This window comes from Nerophis ophidion, linkage group LG18, assembly GCF_033978795.1.
Source record: "Nerophis ophidion isolate RoL-2023_Sa linkage group LG18, RoL_Noph_v1.0, whole genome shotgun sequence".
In the NCBI taxonomy this organism is placed as follows: Eukaryota; Metazoa; Chordata; class Actinopteri; order Syngnathiformes; family Syngnathidae; genus Nerophis; species Nerophis ophidion.
This window is the reverse complement of record NC_084628.1, coordinates 378,788-394,496: the sequence shown is the minus strand read 5'-3', so window position 1 is coordinate 394,496 and position 15,709 is coordinate 378,788. Positions and strand designations below refer to the sequence as shown.

At 36.7% G+C, this 15,709-nt stretch overlaps 1 protein-coding gene across 1 annotated transcript; it reads left to right on the top strand.

Moving 5' to 3' along the window:
• Nucleotides 1-9,120: 9,120 nt before the first annotated feature.
• On the top strand, nt 9,121-14,430 carry LOC133537410 (geminin coiled-coil domain-containing protein 1-like). Its single transcript, XM_061878416.1, has 4 exons — nt 9,121-9,190; nt 9,261-9,343; nt 10,649-10,765; nt 12,233-14,430. Exons 1-4 carry the CDS (start codon nt 9,121-9,123, stop codon nt 12,878-12,880), a joined length of 918 nt encoding a protein of 305 aa, XP_061734400.1. The 3' UTR covers nt 12,881-14,430.
• The last annotated feature ends 1,279 nt before the right edge of the window (nt 14,431-15,709 follow it).

Here is a 15,709-nt window from a genome sequence, read left to right as displayed (position 1 = left end):
TGTTGGACCCAATCCAGTTCCAGCAGTCTTTCCATGGGAGTCACGTGACCGTATGCATCCAGACGCTAACTGCTAGCATCAGTAGCCCCCTGGTGGTCAAATCGTTGTAAATATCGCCTCTGCAGTGGGGTCAAAGGTCACGGCCAGCAGCTTGTTTCGGACCGGGGCGGGTGCACAGACGCTGCGTAATCCTTCTGCCCCGCCGCCGGACGCTGGCATTTGTCCGACTACGGTGACCCGGAGGCTGCGTCTAATTGGGAGTGGAGTGGACTGCCCAGCATGTTGCCTGGCAACCAGTCAGACATCAAAGCCAGACCCCTGCCAGGCTGTGACACGCCCCCCCCCCCCCCCTGGCTGCCAAACGCACCGACAACAAGGACTTGGTTTTAATTGTTGATGGTGCCATCCCATAATAAGGTGCCCCAGCATGACGTCATGTGATTAATCACAGTGCATGATGGGATGTCTCCTCTCCTTTGTCCCCTCCTGTCAATCAATCAGTGGCCTGGCTGCTGTGTCACACCTGAGTGACGTCGTCCTAAACCTGTGCTGCACATTTGATGTCCAGTTATTATCATTTGTATGTCATTAACATGTTATTATTCATAACCACTCCCGCCCCGTCAAGGTCCCCCAAACTTGTCTCAAACTGCAAAACCTTTTTTGTGTGTGTCCATTATACTTTTTATGCTATTAACGTTTTATACGTTCTATAACGTTTTATGGTAATAATGTTAATAAATGTAATAATGTTAATAATGTAGTAATGTTAATACATTTATTAATGTCATACCGTTGATAATGTAAAAATGATAATGTTAATAATGTAATAATGCTAGTACTGTAATAATGTTAATAATGTAGTAATGTTAATAACGTAATCATGTTAATACGTTTATTAATTTAATAATGTTAATGTTAATAATTTAGTAATGTTGATACATTTTTTAATGTAATAATATAATAATGTTAATAGTGTGGTAATGTTAATGAATGTATTAATGTAATAATGTTAATAATGTAATAATGTTAGTAATGTTATACATTTATCAATGTAAAAACATTAATAATGTAATATTGTTAATAATGTTAGTAATGTTATACATTTATCTATGTAAAAACATTAATAATGTAATATTGTTAATAATGTAGTAATGTCAATAAATTTAATCTAATGGTAATAATGTAATAATACAATGTTAATAATGTGATAATGTTAATGTAACAATGTAAATAATGTTAACAATGTAATAACGTTAATAATCTAATACTGTTAGTAATGTTTATTATGTAATAATACTAATAATCTTAATAATGTTAATATTGTTAGCATTATTAATGTTAATATTGTTGGCTTCACGGTGGCCGAGGGGTTAGTACCTCTGCCTCACAATACGAAGTTCCTGAGTTGTCCTGGGTTCAATGCCAGGCTCAGGATCTTTCTGTGTGGAGTTTGCACGTTCTCCCTGTGAATGCGTGGGTTCCCTCCGGGTACTCCGGCTTCCTCCCACTTCCAAAGACATGCACCTGGAGATAGGTTGATTGGCAACACTAAATTGGCCCTAGTGTGTGAATGTGAGTGTGAATGTTGTCTGTCTATCTGTGTTGGCCCTGCCATGAGGGGCCACTTGTCCAGGGTGTACGCCGCCTTCCGTCCGATTGTAGCTGAGATACGCACCAGCGTCCCCCGCGACCCTAAAGGGAATAAGAGGTAGGAAATGGATGGATGGATGTTAATATTGTTATAATGTTAGTAATGGTAATAATGTTATTAATGCTAATAATGTAATAATACTAATAATCTTAATAATACAATAATGTGAACTCAAATACACCTTACGGTGTTGCTTGGGTATGCCATCAGTGATAAACCCAGAGTCATAGGGTGTTTTGGGTCTTTAATCATCAGACACCCTCGCCCGTGCAACCCAGTTTGTGTCCAAGTAGCGTACCACAGATCCCTCCTATGGATCCACAGCCACCGAGGCGCCCGTGGCTGCTGGGTCCGGTGCAGTGGGGTGGCCGATGCTGTGACTTGTGGCAGCGCATGTACATGGTGGTTGTTGGGGCTGACGAACTTGCCGGCTTCATATTCGTTTATTGTTGTGTCGGTTGGCTTGTCAGGTGTAAGCCTGGGCTGCCCTTGCACCCTGTCGCGCCGTCCTTCATGCCGTTGTCTGGGGCGAGCTTGTCGAAGGTTGTCCCTGGATGGTGCTGTTCGCTGTCCCACCGGCCTGTGTGTATATATATATATATATATATATATATATATAAATATATATACACACACGTATGTGTATTTGTGTGTGGATGGATGGATGTAGAAATGTAAATGTGTGTATGTATATGTGTGTGCATGTATGGATATAGGCATCTGTGTGTTTATAAATGTGTATATGTATGTATGTATACATATATATATATATATATATGTTTCCATATGAGTTGGTAAATTGTGTTGGATGTAAATATAAACGGAACGCAATGATTTGCAAATCCTTTTCAACCCATATTAAGTTGAATATGCTACAAAGAAACATATATGATGTTCAAACTGATAATAAAAATATTTTTTTGGCAAATAATCATTAACTTTAGAACTTGATGCCGGCAAGACGTGACAAAGAAGTTGGGAAAGGTGGCAATAAATACTGATAAAGTTGAGGAATGCTCATCAAACACTTATTTGCAACATCCCACAGGTGTGCAGGCTAATTGGGAACAGGTGGGTGCCATGATTGGGTATAAAAACAGCTTCCCAAAAAATGCTCAGTCTTTCACAATAAAGGATGGGGCGAGGTACACCCCTTTGTCCACAACTGCGTGAGTAAATAGTCAAACAGTTTAAGAACACATTTCTCAAAGTGCAATTGCAAGAATTTTAGGGATTTCAACATCTACAGTCCATAATATCATCAAAGGTTAAGAGAATCTTGAGAAATCACTCCATGTAAGCGGCATGGCCGGAAACCAACATTGAATGACCGTGACCTTCGATCTCTCAGATGGCACTGTATCAAAAACCGACATCAATCTCTGACTGAGGGAACTTCCGTTGTCTAAAGTTCAGGAGTGGCTTGACCATGGGAATACAGCTATTGAAGCTGTATCTGCTGCGATGAGGTGGCGACTTGTCCAGGGTGTACCCTGCCTTCCGCCCGATTGTAGCTGAGATAGGCGCCAGCGCCCCCCGCGACCCCGAAAGGGAATAAGCGGTAGAAAATGGATGGATGGATGGAAGCTGTATCTGTTGAAATTGTGTTAGATGTAAATATAAACGGAATACAATGATTTGCAAACCCTTTTCAACCCATATTCAGTTGAATATGCTACAAAGACAAGATATTTGATGTTCAAACTGACATGGCTCCCCAAACCATTGCTGAGTGAGGGAACTTCCGTTGTCTAGAGTTGAGGAATGGCTTGACCATGGGAATACAGCTATTGAAGCTGTATCTGTTGAAAAGCTCTATGGAGATGATGATTTCATTTTCCAGCATGATCTGGCACCTGTCCACAGTGCCAAAACCACCAGTAACTGGTGTACTGACCATGGTATTATTGTCCTCCATTGGCCTGCCAACTCCCCTGACCTTAACCTCATAGAGAATTTGTGGGTTATTGTGAAGAAGAAGCTGAAAGACACCAGGCCCAATAATGCAAATGAGCTAGAGGCCGCTATTGAAGCATCCTGGGCATCCATAACACCTCAGCAATGCCACGCCGTATTGATGCAGTAATCCGTGCACAAGGATTCCTAACCAAGTACTGAGTGCATTAATTGACATTTTCAGATGTTTGATTTTGTTTTGCTGTTTTAAATCTTTTTCTTTTAACTTGGTCTGAGGAAATATTACATTTTTTGAGATAGGATTTTTGAGTTTTCTTAAACTGTATGCCATAATCAGCAATATTAAAATAATAAAAGATTCGCAATATTTCAGTTGATGTGTAATGAATCCAGAATGTATGGCATTTTCATGTTTTTAGTTGCATTACAGAAAAATAAATGACTTTATCACAATATTCAAATTTTCTGAGACAGTCATTTATATATATATATATATATATATATATATATATATATATATATATATATATATGTATATATATGTGTGTGTATATATATATATATATATATATATATATGTATATATATATATATATATATATATATATATATATATATATATATATACACACACATATATATACATATATATATATATATATATATATATATATATATATATATATATATATATGTATATATATGTGTGTGTATATATATATATATATATATATATATGTATATATATGTGTGTGTATATATATATATATATATATATATATATATATAAAGTTTTTTCGGTAAATAGACTCACAGCTGACCTGGACATTTGAAAGTTCTCTTGCCATCTGAGAAGTGTTGTATCCAAAATAGCTGCAATCGCTTGTTGCCTTCACTTAAGGTATTGATTTGTGATTTCCACAAGCGGGTGACCCAGACATGGGTGATCAGATCCTGGCTTGTGTTCTAGTCGCGTACCACGGATCCACAACCACCAGGAGGCCTTCTCTGCAGACTCAAGAATATTCTTAGTGGTTTTTCTCCACTGCAGTCCTCTGATGTTAATAATGTAATAATATTGATCATGTGTATTAATGTTAATAATGTAATGATAATGTAACAATGTTAATGATGTTAACATAATGATTTTAATAATGTAATAATGTTAATAATTTAATAATATAATAATATTAATAATTTTGATTATGTAATAATGTTAATATCAATCAATCAATCAATGTTTATTTATATAGCCTTAAATCACAAGTGTCTCAAACGTAATATTGTTAATAATGTTAATAACGTTAATAATGTAATATTGTTAAAAATGTTAATAATGCAATGTTGTTGATAATGTGATAATGTTAATAATGTTGATAATGTTAATAATGTTAACAATGTTAATGATGTACTAATGTTGATAATGTCAGCAATTTAATAGTATTAATACATTATAAGTATGCAATAATGGTAACATTAATAATGTTAATGACGTTCATAATGTAATAATGTTAATAATGTGATAATGTTTATAACATCAATAATGTAATAATGTTAATAACATTAACAATGTTAATAATGTAATACTGTTGATTATAATGTTAATATTGTTAATAATGAAATAATGTTATTAATGTAATTAATTTTAATATTGTTAATAATGTATTAATGTTGATAATGTAATAATGTAAATTAAATCATGTTCATATCGCTAATTATGTAATAATATTAATAATGTTAATCATTTCATAATCTAAATAATGTTAATAGTTAAATAATGTTAATAATGTAATAATTTTAATAATCTAATGTTAATAATTAATGTTAATAATGAAATAATTTCAAGTATGCAATAATGTTAATAATTCAATAATTTTGATAATGTAATGTTATTAATGTTGATAATTAAATAATGTGAGTATTGTTATTAATATAATAATTAAATAATATTATTATGGTTAATAATGTAATAATGATAATAATGTAATAATGTTACTGATGTAATAATGATAATAATTTAATAATGTAATTATTTCACCTCGTGAAAATCTCCCAAAACGCGTCCCATTTGTTTGTGCTAATGTATTTTGTTATCAACATATTATAGTTTTTATTTCATTAAAGCGTTATTATTCATGACCAGCCCCAACATTTTCAAACTCTTAGTTACATATTTTTTTGCAGCCAAAACGAATGGGAGATTTTGGCGTTTGAAGACGTCACGAGTCAGGAAATTTATTTTACAATAACTTAAAAACCTTATTGGTACAAATAAAATGTTTTACAGCACAAAGGGACGGCCTGAGTGTTATTTTAATATTTGCAACGATAAGGGGGTTTGAAAACTTCACGCAAGTCATGTATCACCTTGTCAAATAAATGACAGATTATTTCTGCTGCACTTGAACACACTTTACTGTGTGCGTGCCACTGACGTTATCTTGTTTTTCACCCTTGTCTTAATCTGTCATTTTGCATCTTTAAAAAAAATTAAAAATACTCTAAATACATCATAAACATGCTCTTTTTCATTGTCCCTGCATGTGCACGACAATAAAGTCAGCATAATAACATGGATTAACATGAATCTGCTGCTGATGCATGATTGTTTATTTCAAGTCATTTGGATGCAAATACATGTAGACGACTGCGTGACGTCACTGGTAACTCGCGACGTGATTGGTCGAGGAGTTAATAGCGGTCGCGTGTGAGCGCGTGTGTGCGTGAGCTCTGTGTGTGTGTGTTACTTTTTTTTCTTTAGGTGTTATTTTTCACTTTTACTCCACATCGACGACACTTTTCACCTTTTTTCTCTTCCGTTCGGACTTTATTTCCTCTTTTCGCGGCGGCGTTGGAGGCTGCGTGCTGCGCGTGCACGTCGCGTGGCCACGTCTAGTGCGGGTGAGCTGACTTGCCAGTGGCGGGAAAGGCGTGCGGCATCTTTGATGTAAAGGGTTTTAGCGCGTAAATATGATAATACTTCTCTTCTTAATTAACGGTGCGCATCTCATAATATTTTCTTTGACTATATTGACATCTTTAAACATCACAGGTGGAACAATATTAATAAAAGAAACAACAAAAATGTAATTAATGTGGACTTCTTCGGTCCACTTCAAAACTCATAACTCGTAATCATGTCAGCCATTGTGTTGCAACATTTTAAATAATAAAACGTTTTTTATAGTGATACAAATATCTATATCCCAATGTGTGTGTGTGTATGTATATATATATATACATATATTAGGGCTGCGAATCTTTGGGTGTCCCCCCGATTCGATTCAATATCGATTCTTGGAGTCGTGATTCGATAATATATCGATTTTTTCGATTCAAAAACGATATTTTCCGATTCAAAACGATTCTGTATTCATTCAATACATAGGATTTCAGCAGGATCTACCCCAGTCTGCTAACGTGCTAGCAGAGTAGTAGATTTAAAAAAAAAGCTTTTTTAAAGGACTATGTTTTATCAACTGATTGCAATAATGTAAATTTGTTTTAACTATTAAACGAACCAAAAATATGACTTATTTTATCTTTGTGAAAACATTGGACACCGTGTGTTGTCAAGCTTATGAGATGCGATGCAAGTGTAAGCCACTGTGACACTATTGTTGTTTTTTTTTTTTTTTTTATAAATGTCTAATGATAATGTAAATGAGGGATTTTTAAATCACTGCTATGCTGAAATTATAACTAATATTGATACTGTTGTTGATAATATTAATTTTTGTTTCACTACTTTTGGTTTCTTCTGTGTCGTGTTTGTGTCTCCTCTCAATTGCTCTGTTTATTGCCGTTCTGAGTGTTGCTGGGTCAGGTTTGGTTTTGGAATTGGATTGCATTGTTATGGTATTGTTGTGTATGGTTTGTTGGATTTATAAAAATTAAAATTTATTTAAACAAAAAAAAAGAGGATCGATTCTGAATCGCACAACGTATTCGATTCGTATTCGAATCGATTTTTTCCCACACCCCTAATATATATATATATATATATATATATATATATGCATATATATATATGCATATATATATATATACATATATATATGCATATGTATATACATATATATATGCATATATATATATGAATATATATATGCATATATATATAATAAATAATCTAAAATAAAATATAAAGTAAATAGCATTTAAAGTAAAAATTTAATATATATTTTTTAATTACAATAAAAATGAGAGAGAGATCATTCATAATCAAGTCAGCCATTTTGTTGCAGTATGTTGAATAATAAAACGTTTTTTATAGTAATTAAATGCTAAATGGGTTGTACTTGTATAGCACTTTTCTAACCCTTTTTAAGGAGCCCAAAGCACTTTGACAGTATTTCCACATTCGCCCATTCACATTCACACACTGATGGCGGGAGCTGCCATGCAAGGCGCTCACCAGGACCCATCAGGAGCAAGGGTGAAGTGTCTTGCCCAAGGACACAACGGACGTCACTAGGATGGTAAAAGGTGGGAGTTGAACCATCAACCCTCAGATTGCTGGCACACCCACTCTACCTACTTCGCCAAAAATATATATTACATTTTTATTCTGGATGATATTTACTTTAGTTTTTATTTCATATATATAAATATATGTTTGCATGCATATGTATATATATATATATATAAAACGTTTTTTTATAGAAAATATATTTCTATAATTTTATATAAAAATATATATGACATTTTTACTTTAGATAATATTTACTTTAGATTTGATTTTAGATTACTTTAATATATATATATATATATATATATATATATAAATGTATTTATGTATGTATAGAGAGATATAGATATTTATGTTTAAAGATTCAGTGTTTTAAAATTCAATATAAAAAAATTCAGTTCAGAAAATATAGTTTCCAGATAATGAAAACTGAAGAAGTACGTCAAACTTGACTCCTCATTGGTTGTTTATGCATTGATTCAGTCTTAATTTACAGGAAGTGAGTATTGAGTCTTAAAGCAGGGAATTGTTTTACACTGTTTTAAAACTCTTTTCAACCAAAAATTGCTGACATTGTTTAACAATTAGGTTTGTTCAAATACAGTGTTTAAAAATTCTGTATGTAAAAAATAATTGTGAAATTAATAAATAAAAATAGCAGTGTAAAAAAATTCAGTCCGGAAATATTGAAGACCCACTTCCTGTAAATTAAGACTGAAGCAGTCACCAGCCAATGAGCTGTCCAGTTTTCAGTCACGTGACACGGGGAAACCGGAAGTGAGTCTTGAGTTTTGAAGCAACAAATATTTCCGCACACTGAATTTTTTTTACATAAAATGTTTTTATACTGAATTGTAAAACACTGCATTTTAAAGAAAAACCTAATATTTAATTATTTGCTATTTCTTTTCAATGAAATTGTCAGCATGATTTGTATTCAAAAAACAGTTTACAAAATTGAAACACAAAAAAATAATTTACATAAATTAAGTGTCCAAAAAAAGCTTTGGTAATAACGACACAAACGAACGGTCTTCCCTCTTCACCGTCACAGAAAATATAAACCGGAGACGTCTCCATGGAAACCCTGACCTCCGTTTGGGCCCCCGGCGACCCCTGTGACCTCATCGAGGCGCCGCACATTTGGGGTGAGTAGACGTCACATCCAATCCTTTTTCTCATCACTACTTTGATTTGTTAATAATAATTGTGTGTCAGAGGCCTGTGTGTTCGACAGGGCTCCCCCTGCTGGCGTCAGTTGGTCAGAGCAGCTCTCTCATCACCTGCAGAGGAACAATCAGGTGACACGCTAACCATGCTAATCATGCTAATCAACGTGCACCGAATAGGCGAACTCATGCTGATGTCGCTAGCGTGTGTGTGTGTGTGTGTGTGTGTGTGTGTGTGTGTGTGTGTGTGTGTGTGTGTGTGTCATACTTGCCAACTTTGAGACCTCCGAATTCGGGAGATGGGGCCTGGGGGGTTGAGGAGGGCCGGGTTGGAAGAGTTAGTGCAGCAAGGGATTCTGGGTATTTGTTCTGTTGTGTTTATGTTGTGTTACGGTGCGGATGTTCTCCCGAAATGTGTTTTTCATTCTTGTTTGGTGTGGGTTCACAGTGTGGCGCCTTTTAGTAAGAGTGTTATAGTTGTTTATACGCCCACCCTCAGTGTGACCTGTATGGCTGTTGACCAAGTATGCCTTGCAATCACTCATGTGTGTGTAAAAGTCGCATGTACTATGTGACTGGGGCGGCACGCTGTTCGTATGGAGGAAAAGCGGACCGTAAAGACAGTACTTTTAAGGTACGCCCCCAATGTTGTTGTACGTGTGGAAATTGGGAGAAATTCTAGAGAATGATTGCCCCGGGAAGATTTTCGGGAGGGGCACTAAAATTCAGGAGGGTTGGCAAGTATGGTGTGTGTGTGTGTGTGTGTGTGTGTGTGTGTGTGTGTGTGTGTGTGTGTGTGTGTGTTCTGGCAATACTTACTTAATGGGTATATTGCTCTGTTTCCACAGTCACCTTTAGGGGACCTCTGATGGTATGGGGACAAAAAAAAACAGGTCCCCTAATATGAAACCTTTTTAAATGATAGTCAGATCCATCCTGAAGATGCACAAGTGATTTTTAAGCTTTGGCCCATAAAACATGTTTACTGGTTAGTTTAAGTGTGAGACATTTGCACAGCAGCCCCCTCATCGGGCTGTAGTTGGTACTGCACTCGCTGCTCTGCTCACACTTCTTCCGTGTATAGTTGATCACTTTCACAGGGTCCCCATAACGAAGGTGGTTTGTCTGCAGGAGATGTCGGCTAATGGGATAGGAAAATAAGCTGTTTTGTTTGAACTTGAACTTTGAAATTTGAACTTTTTTTTAAAATGGTCCTCATTAGTCGTGTACAAATTTGTTTGAATTATGTAAAATTATTCAAATTTGGTCCCCATAAACCAAATTAACTCTTTTTCCCCGGGCTCCCCAGTAAGACTGATCAGCACATTATTTCATCAATCCAGAGATTTAAAGACGTGTGTGTGTGTGTGTGTGTGTGTGTGTGTGTGTGTGTGTGTGTGTGTGTGTGTGTGTGTGTGTGTGTGTGGTGTGTCGCAGCTGCAGGACACGCTGCTGCAGCGCGAGGAGCAGCTGAGTCGCCTCCAGGAGGAGAACAACAAACTCAGAGAGTTCCTCAACTTGTCCTTGGTCAGGAACGTGCGACAGGAATGCAAAGTGAGCTCAGCTCTTTGTGCAGTTTGCCCTCCATGTTGTTTCCATGCCTTAAATGTTATTTAGCGCAACATTGGCATATTAATGTTAGAATGCTATCATTAGCATGCTAACAGTTAACATATGTCAAGTACCAGGGTAATAAAAAAAAAGTGTAAAATTAGCTTAAAAAGTTAGCATGCTACCACATGCTAAAAATTAGCATGTGTATTGTTCCAAGTTAGGTGAACGGCTGCGAAATTTGGTTTAAAAAAAAAAGTGTGGAATTAGTTCAAAAAGTGAGCATACTAATGTTAACTGTTAGCATGGGCCATGTTCCAAGTTATATGACACTAAAGTGTAAGGCTGCAAAATATGGTAAAACAAATTAGCTTAAAAAAATATGGTAACAGTTAGCATGTGTCATGTTCCAAGTTATTTGACTCCAAGGTGTACGGCTGCAAAATTTGGTTTAAAAAAAAAAAGGTGTAAAATTAGCTTACAAAGTTAGCATGCTACTGTTAGCATGCTACCACATGCTAACAATTAGCATGTGTATCGTTCTAAGTTAGGTATACGGCTGCGAAATTTGGTTTAAAAAAGTGTGAATTTGGCTTAAAAAGTTAGCATGCTACCACATACTAACAATTAACATGTGTATTGTTCCAAGTTAGGTGTACGGCTGTGAAATTTGGTTTAAAAAAAGTGTAAAATTGGCCTAAAAAGATAGCATGCTACCACTTACTACAATTTAGCATGTGTATTGTTCCAAGTTAGGTGTACGGCTGCGAAATTTGGTTTAAAAAAAGTGTAAAATTAACTTAAAAAGTTCGCATACTACCAAATGCTACAAATTAGCATGTGTATTGTTCCAAGTTAGGTGTACGGGTGCGAAATTTGGTTTGTAAAAAAAGTGTAAAATTAGCTTAAAAGTTAGCATGCTACCACATGCTACAATTTAGCATGTTAGGTGTACGGCTGCGAAATTTGGTTTAAAAAAAGTGTAAAATTAGCTTAAAAAGTTAGCATGCTAGAACATGCTACAAATTAACGTGTGTATTGTTCCAAGTTAGGTGTACGGCTGCGAAATTTGGTTTAAAAAAGTGTAAACTAGCTTAAAAGTTAGCATGCTACCACATGCTACTATTTAGCATGTGTATTGTTCCAAGTTAGGTGTACGGCTGCAAAATTTGGTTTAAAAAAAAGTGTAAAATTAGCTTTAAAAGTTAGCTTACTACCACATGCTACAAATTAGCATGTGTATTGTTCCAAGTTAGGTGTACGGCTGCGAAATTTGGTTTTAAAAAAAGTGTAAAATTAGCTTAAAAAGTTAGCATGCTACAAATTAGCATGTGTATTGTTCCAAGTTAGGTGTACGGCTGTGAAATTTCATTTAAAAAAGTATAAGATGAGCTAGTAGCCAATCAGAAGCCTGGACAAAAGTCATGAGGGGAGAAGACGTGACGATGAGTTGATGTTGTTGTCCACAAGTTGGACAGGAAGCTGAAGAGGAACCTGGCGTCCGACGAGCGCGCCTCCTTCCAGAACGTCGGTTTTCCGTCGTCCCCTCAGGCCAGCAAACGTGTCTGCAGGAACCTCACCGCCGAGTTCTGCTCAGAGTCGCCGGCCTCGTCGGAGCCGGCTTTGGACCTGTGGGTTCTGAGGACGCTGGGCCTGAAGGACAGGGACACCATCGACGTGTGCCAGCAGGTTTTAGAAGTCACACCGCCGCCATCTTCTCGTCCTGCTGAGAGCGGCCCAGAAGGTCCACTAAGTCGTGCCGACCGGACTCGGCGGGACCCCAGCCCCCCGGCACATATGTCCGCACAGTTCAGCCAGCCACCACATTTCTGCTCCTCCGCTCAGCAGCTCCACTCCACCCCCTGGTCCCCTCTGACCCCCAGAGACACCCCAGTCAGTCTGCGTCACGTGTCCCCCCTCCCAAGTCCAGTTCTCGGCCGGTCGGGAGGCGGTCCCTCATGCCAATCGGACTTGGCCTTCAGCATGGCCCTCAGTCCCTCCAGCAGCGTCAAGACCCACAGCTTCCCTCAGGGACAAGCCTTCGTCAGGAAAGACCCTGTGGGACGCTGGAACTTCACCTGGGTGCCCGCGCTGGCATCCCACAATGCACTTGGGTGACTTGAACGACACAGGTTAGTGTCGCCTGACTGTGAGGCTGCTAGCTAACAAACACTTGTGCAGCCCTTTGAGACACTTGTGAATTAGGGTTATATAAATAAACATTGATTGATTGATTGATTGATTGATAAAACACAACTGCCGATTTTTAGCTCCAATAGAAGGAATGAAACAGTCTGCTGCTAACTTATGACTTGTCATTAACTTCTTATTAGTTTTGTAGAGTAGAAAAAGGCAGTTTAACGCTGCTCTGATGTGAGGCTAACCCGCTAACTGGCTAAGACGCTAACAAGTAGCAGCACACTTTAAAGGCCTACTGAAACCCACTACTACCCACCACACAGTCTGATAGTTTATATAGCAATGATGAAATATTAACATTGCAACACATGCCAATACGGCCTTTTTAGTTTACTAAATTGCAATTTTAAATTTCCCGGGAGTTTCGTCTTGAAAACGTTGTGTAATGATGTCGTGTACGCATGACGTGACAGGTCTTTAGGAAATATGAGCGCTGCGCACACACACAGCTAAAAGTTGTCTGCTTTAACGGCACAATTACACAGTATTTTGGACATCGGTGTTGCTGAATTTTTTGCAATTTGTTCAATTAATATTGGAGAAGTCACAGTAGAAAGATGGAGTTGGGAAGCTTTACCCTTTAACCACACAAACACACGGTGATTCTTTGTTTAAAATTCCTGGAGGTGAAACTTTACTATGGATCAGAGCGCGGTCAAGCCAACATGGATCACGACTACATGTCAACCAGCAGGTTTCGGTGAGAAAATTGTGGTAAAAAGTCGCTTCTTACCGGAGATCAGCTGAGCTTGTGCCATCCATAGCTGCCGTCGACTCCCCTGAAACATTGGCGTCAACACACCTGTGGACAAACACCTCCGACTATCAGGTACTATTTAACTCACTCAAACACTAGCAACACAATAGAAAGATAAGGGATTCCCCTGAATTATCCTAGTAAATGTGTCTAAAAACACCTGAATCCGTCCCAATGCAATCGCGTTTTTTTTTCTTCTAGTCCGTCGCTATCAATATCCTCAAACACGAATCTTTCATCCTCGCTCAAATTAATGGGGAAATTGTCGTTTTCTCGGTCCAAATAGCACTTTTTGTTGGAGGCTCCCATTAAAAACAATGCGAATATGTGAGGAGCCATCACACGGGTGACGTCATCGTCTGCGGTAGAGGCAGGGCTTTTCTCTTTGCACCGAAAGTTGCGAACTTCATCGTGGATGTTCTCTACTAAATCCTTTCAGCAAAAATATGGCAATATCGCGAAATGATCAAGTATGACACATAGAATGGACCTGCTATCCCCGTTTGAATAAGAAAATCTCATTTCAGTAGGCCTTTAACCATTAAAAACATTTTTTTAAACAATAAACATTGTCAAAGGAAGACCTTGTTGACATTAGTATCTTTGTGGGGTTCCTAAGGAAGTGGTTAGCATGTTAGCATGCTAGCTGTGATTGATTGATTGCGACTTTTATTAGTAGATTGCACAGTACAGTACATATTCCGCACAATTGACCACTAAATCGTAACACCCCAATAAGTTTTTCAACTCGTTTTAGTCGGGGTCCACGTTAATCAATTCATGTGTTGTCATTTGTGGTCGTGAAGAAGTTTTTTATTTTATTTATTTATTTTTTTTTAATGAATTTATTAATCAATCCAGCAAAACAATACATTATAATGCAATCAAATTCCAAAACCAAAGCCGACCCAGCAACATTCAGAATAGCAATAAACAGAGCAAATGAGGTCACACAAACATGACACGGTACAATCTAAAAGTAGTGAAACAAAAATGAAAAATATCAATATTAGTAACAATTTTAAAATAGCAGTGATTAAAAATCCCTCATTGATATTATCATTAAAAACGTTAATACATTTTTTTTTTTACAATGCACCGCATCTAATAAGCTTGATAACACACTGTGTCCGATATTTTACACAAAGATATAATAAGTCATATTTTGGTTCATTTAATACTTAAAACAAATTTCAATAATGGATCCCATATTCCAATATATGGCTCATTTTTATCTAAACTAAATGCAGTTTTTTCTACTGATATCATCTCCATAGCTTGTGTATACCAGTCAGTATGAGTTGGACTATCAACATCTATCCATTTTTTTAATAATACCCGTTTTCTGGTTATGCATATTGAAAGAAATGCATTTTTACACTTTGATGACATGTTACTAAATTGATGGATATCCCCAAGAATACAAGTTTGCAGTGTCATTGGGATGTTTATGTTAAGGAATGCGATTGCTTAATGTGTTGTTTTCAACCATAACTCTTTTATTCTCTGACATTCCCACAATAAATGAACAACAGTTCCCTCAGCTGCCCGGCACTTCGTACATAACTTGCTATCTACTACACCAATTTTAAACAGCTGAGAAGATGTAAAATACAATCTATTCAATATTTTAAATTGAGTCAGCTTATCTTTAATGTTTCTAAAGGGCTTATTGGCATTTTTCCAAATATCATTCCATGATATGTCTCTTTCATTTAAAATGGTTAAGTCCATCATCCATTTCCGAAGAAGTTTTGATGGCTCGTGTTGTTGTTGTTTTTTTAGCTTAAACTGTGACGGCTAACAAAGACACCTTGTTGTTTGAATAAAATCTTGGACTGAAACTAATAGAATTTTTTTGATCTCATAAAGACAACAAACATTGTTTAAACATAGAAGATGACACTTTCCACAAGTAGCACAACAGGCTGACCATATTCTGAAATCCCAAAAAGAGGACACTGTTGACCATAAGTCTTCTTTTCCCGGAC

Coding starts and splice junctions, on each gene's coding strand:
- LOC133537410 (XM_061878416.1), top strand. CDS start 9,121: ATGGAAACCCTGACCTCCGTTTGGGCCCCCGGCGACCCCTGTGACCTC. Junction 9,191..9,260: donor CGAGGCGCCGCACATTTGGG/GTGAGTAGACGT, acceptor ATTGTGTGTCAG/AGGCCTGTGTGTTCGACAGG. Junction 10,766..12,232: donor ACGTGCGACAGGAATGCAAA/GTGAGCTCAGCT, acceptor GTTGTCCACAAG/TTGGACAGGAAGCTGAAGAG.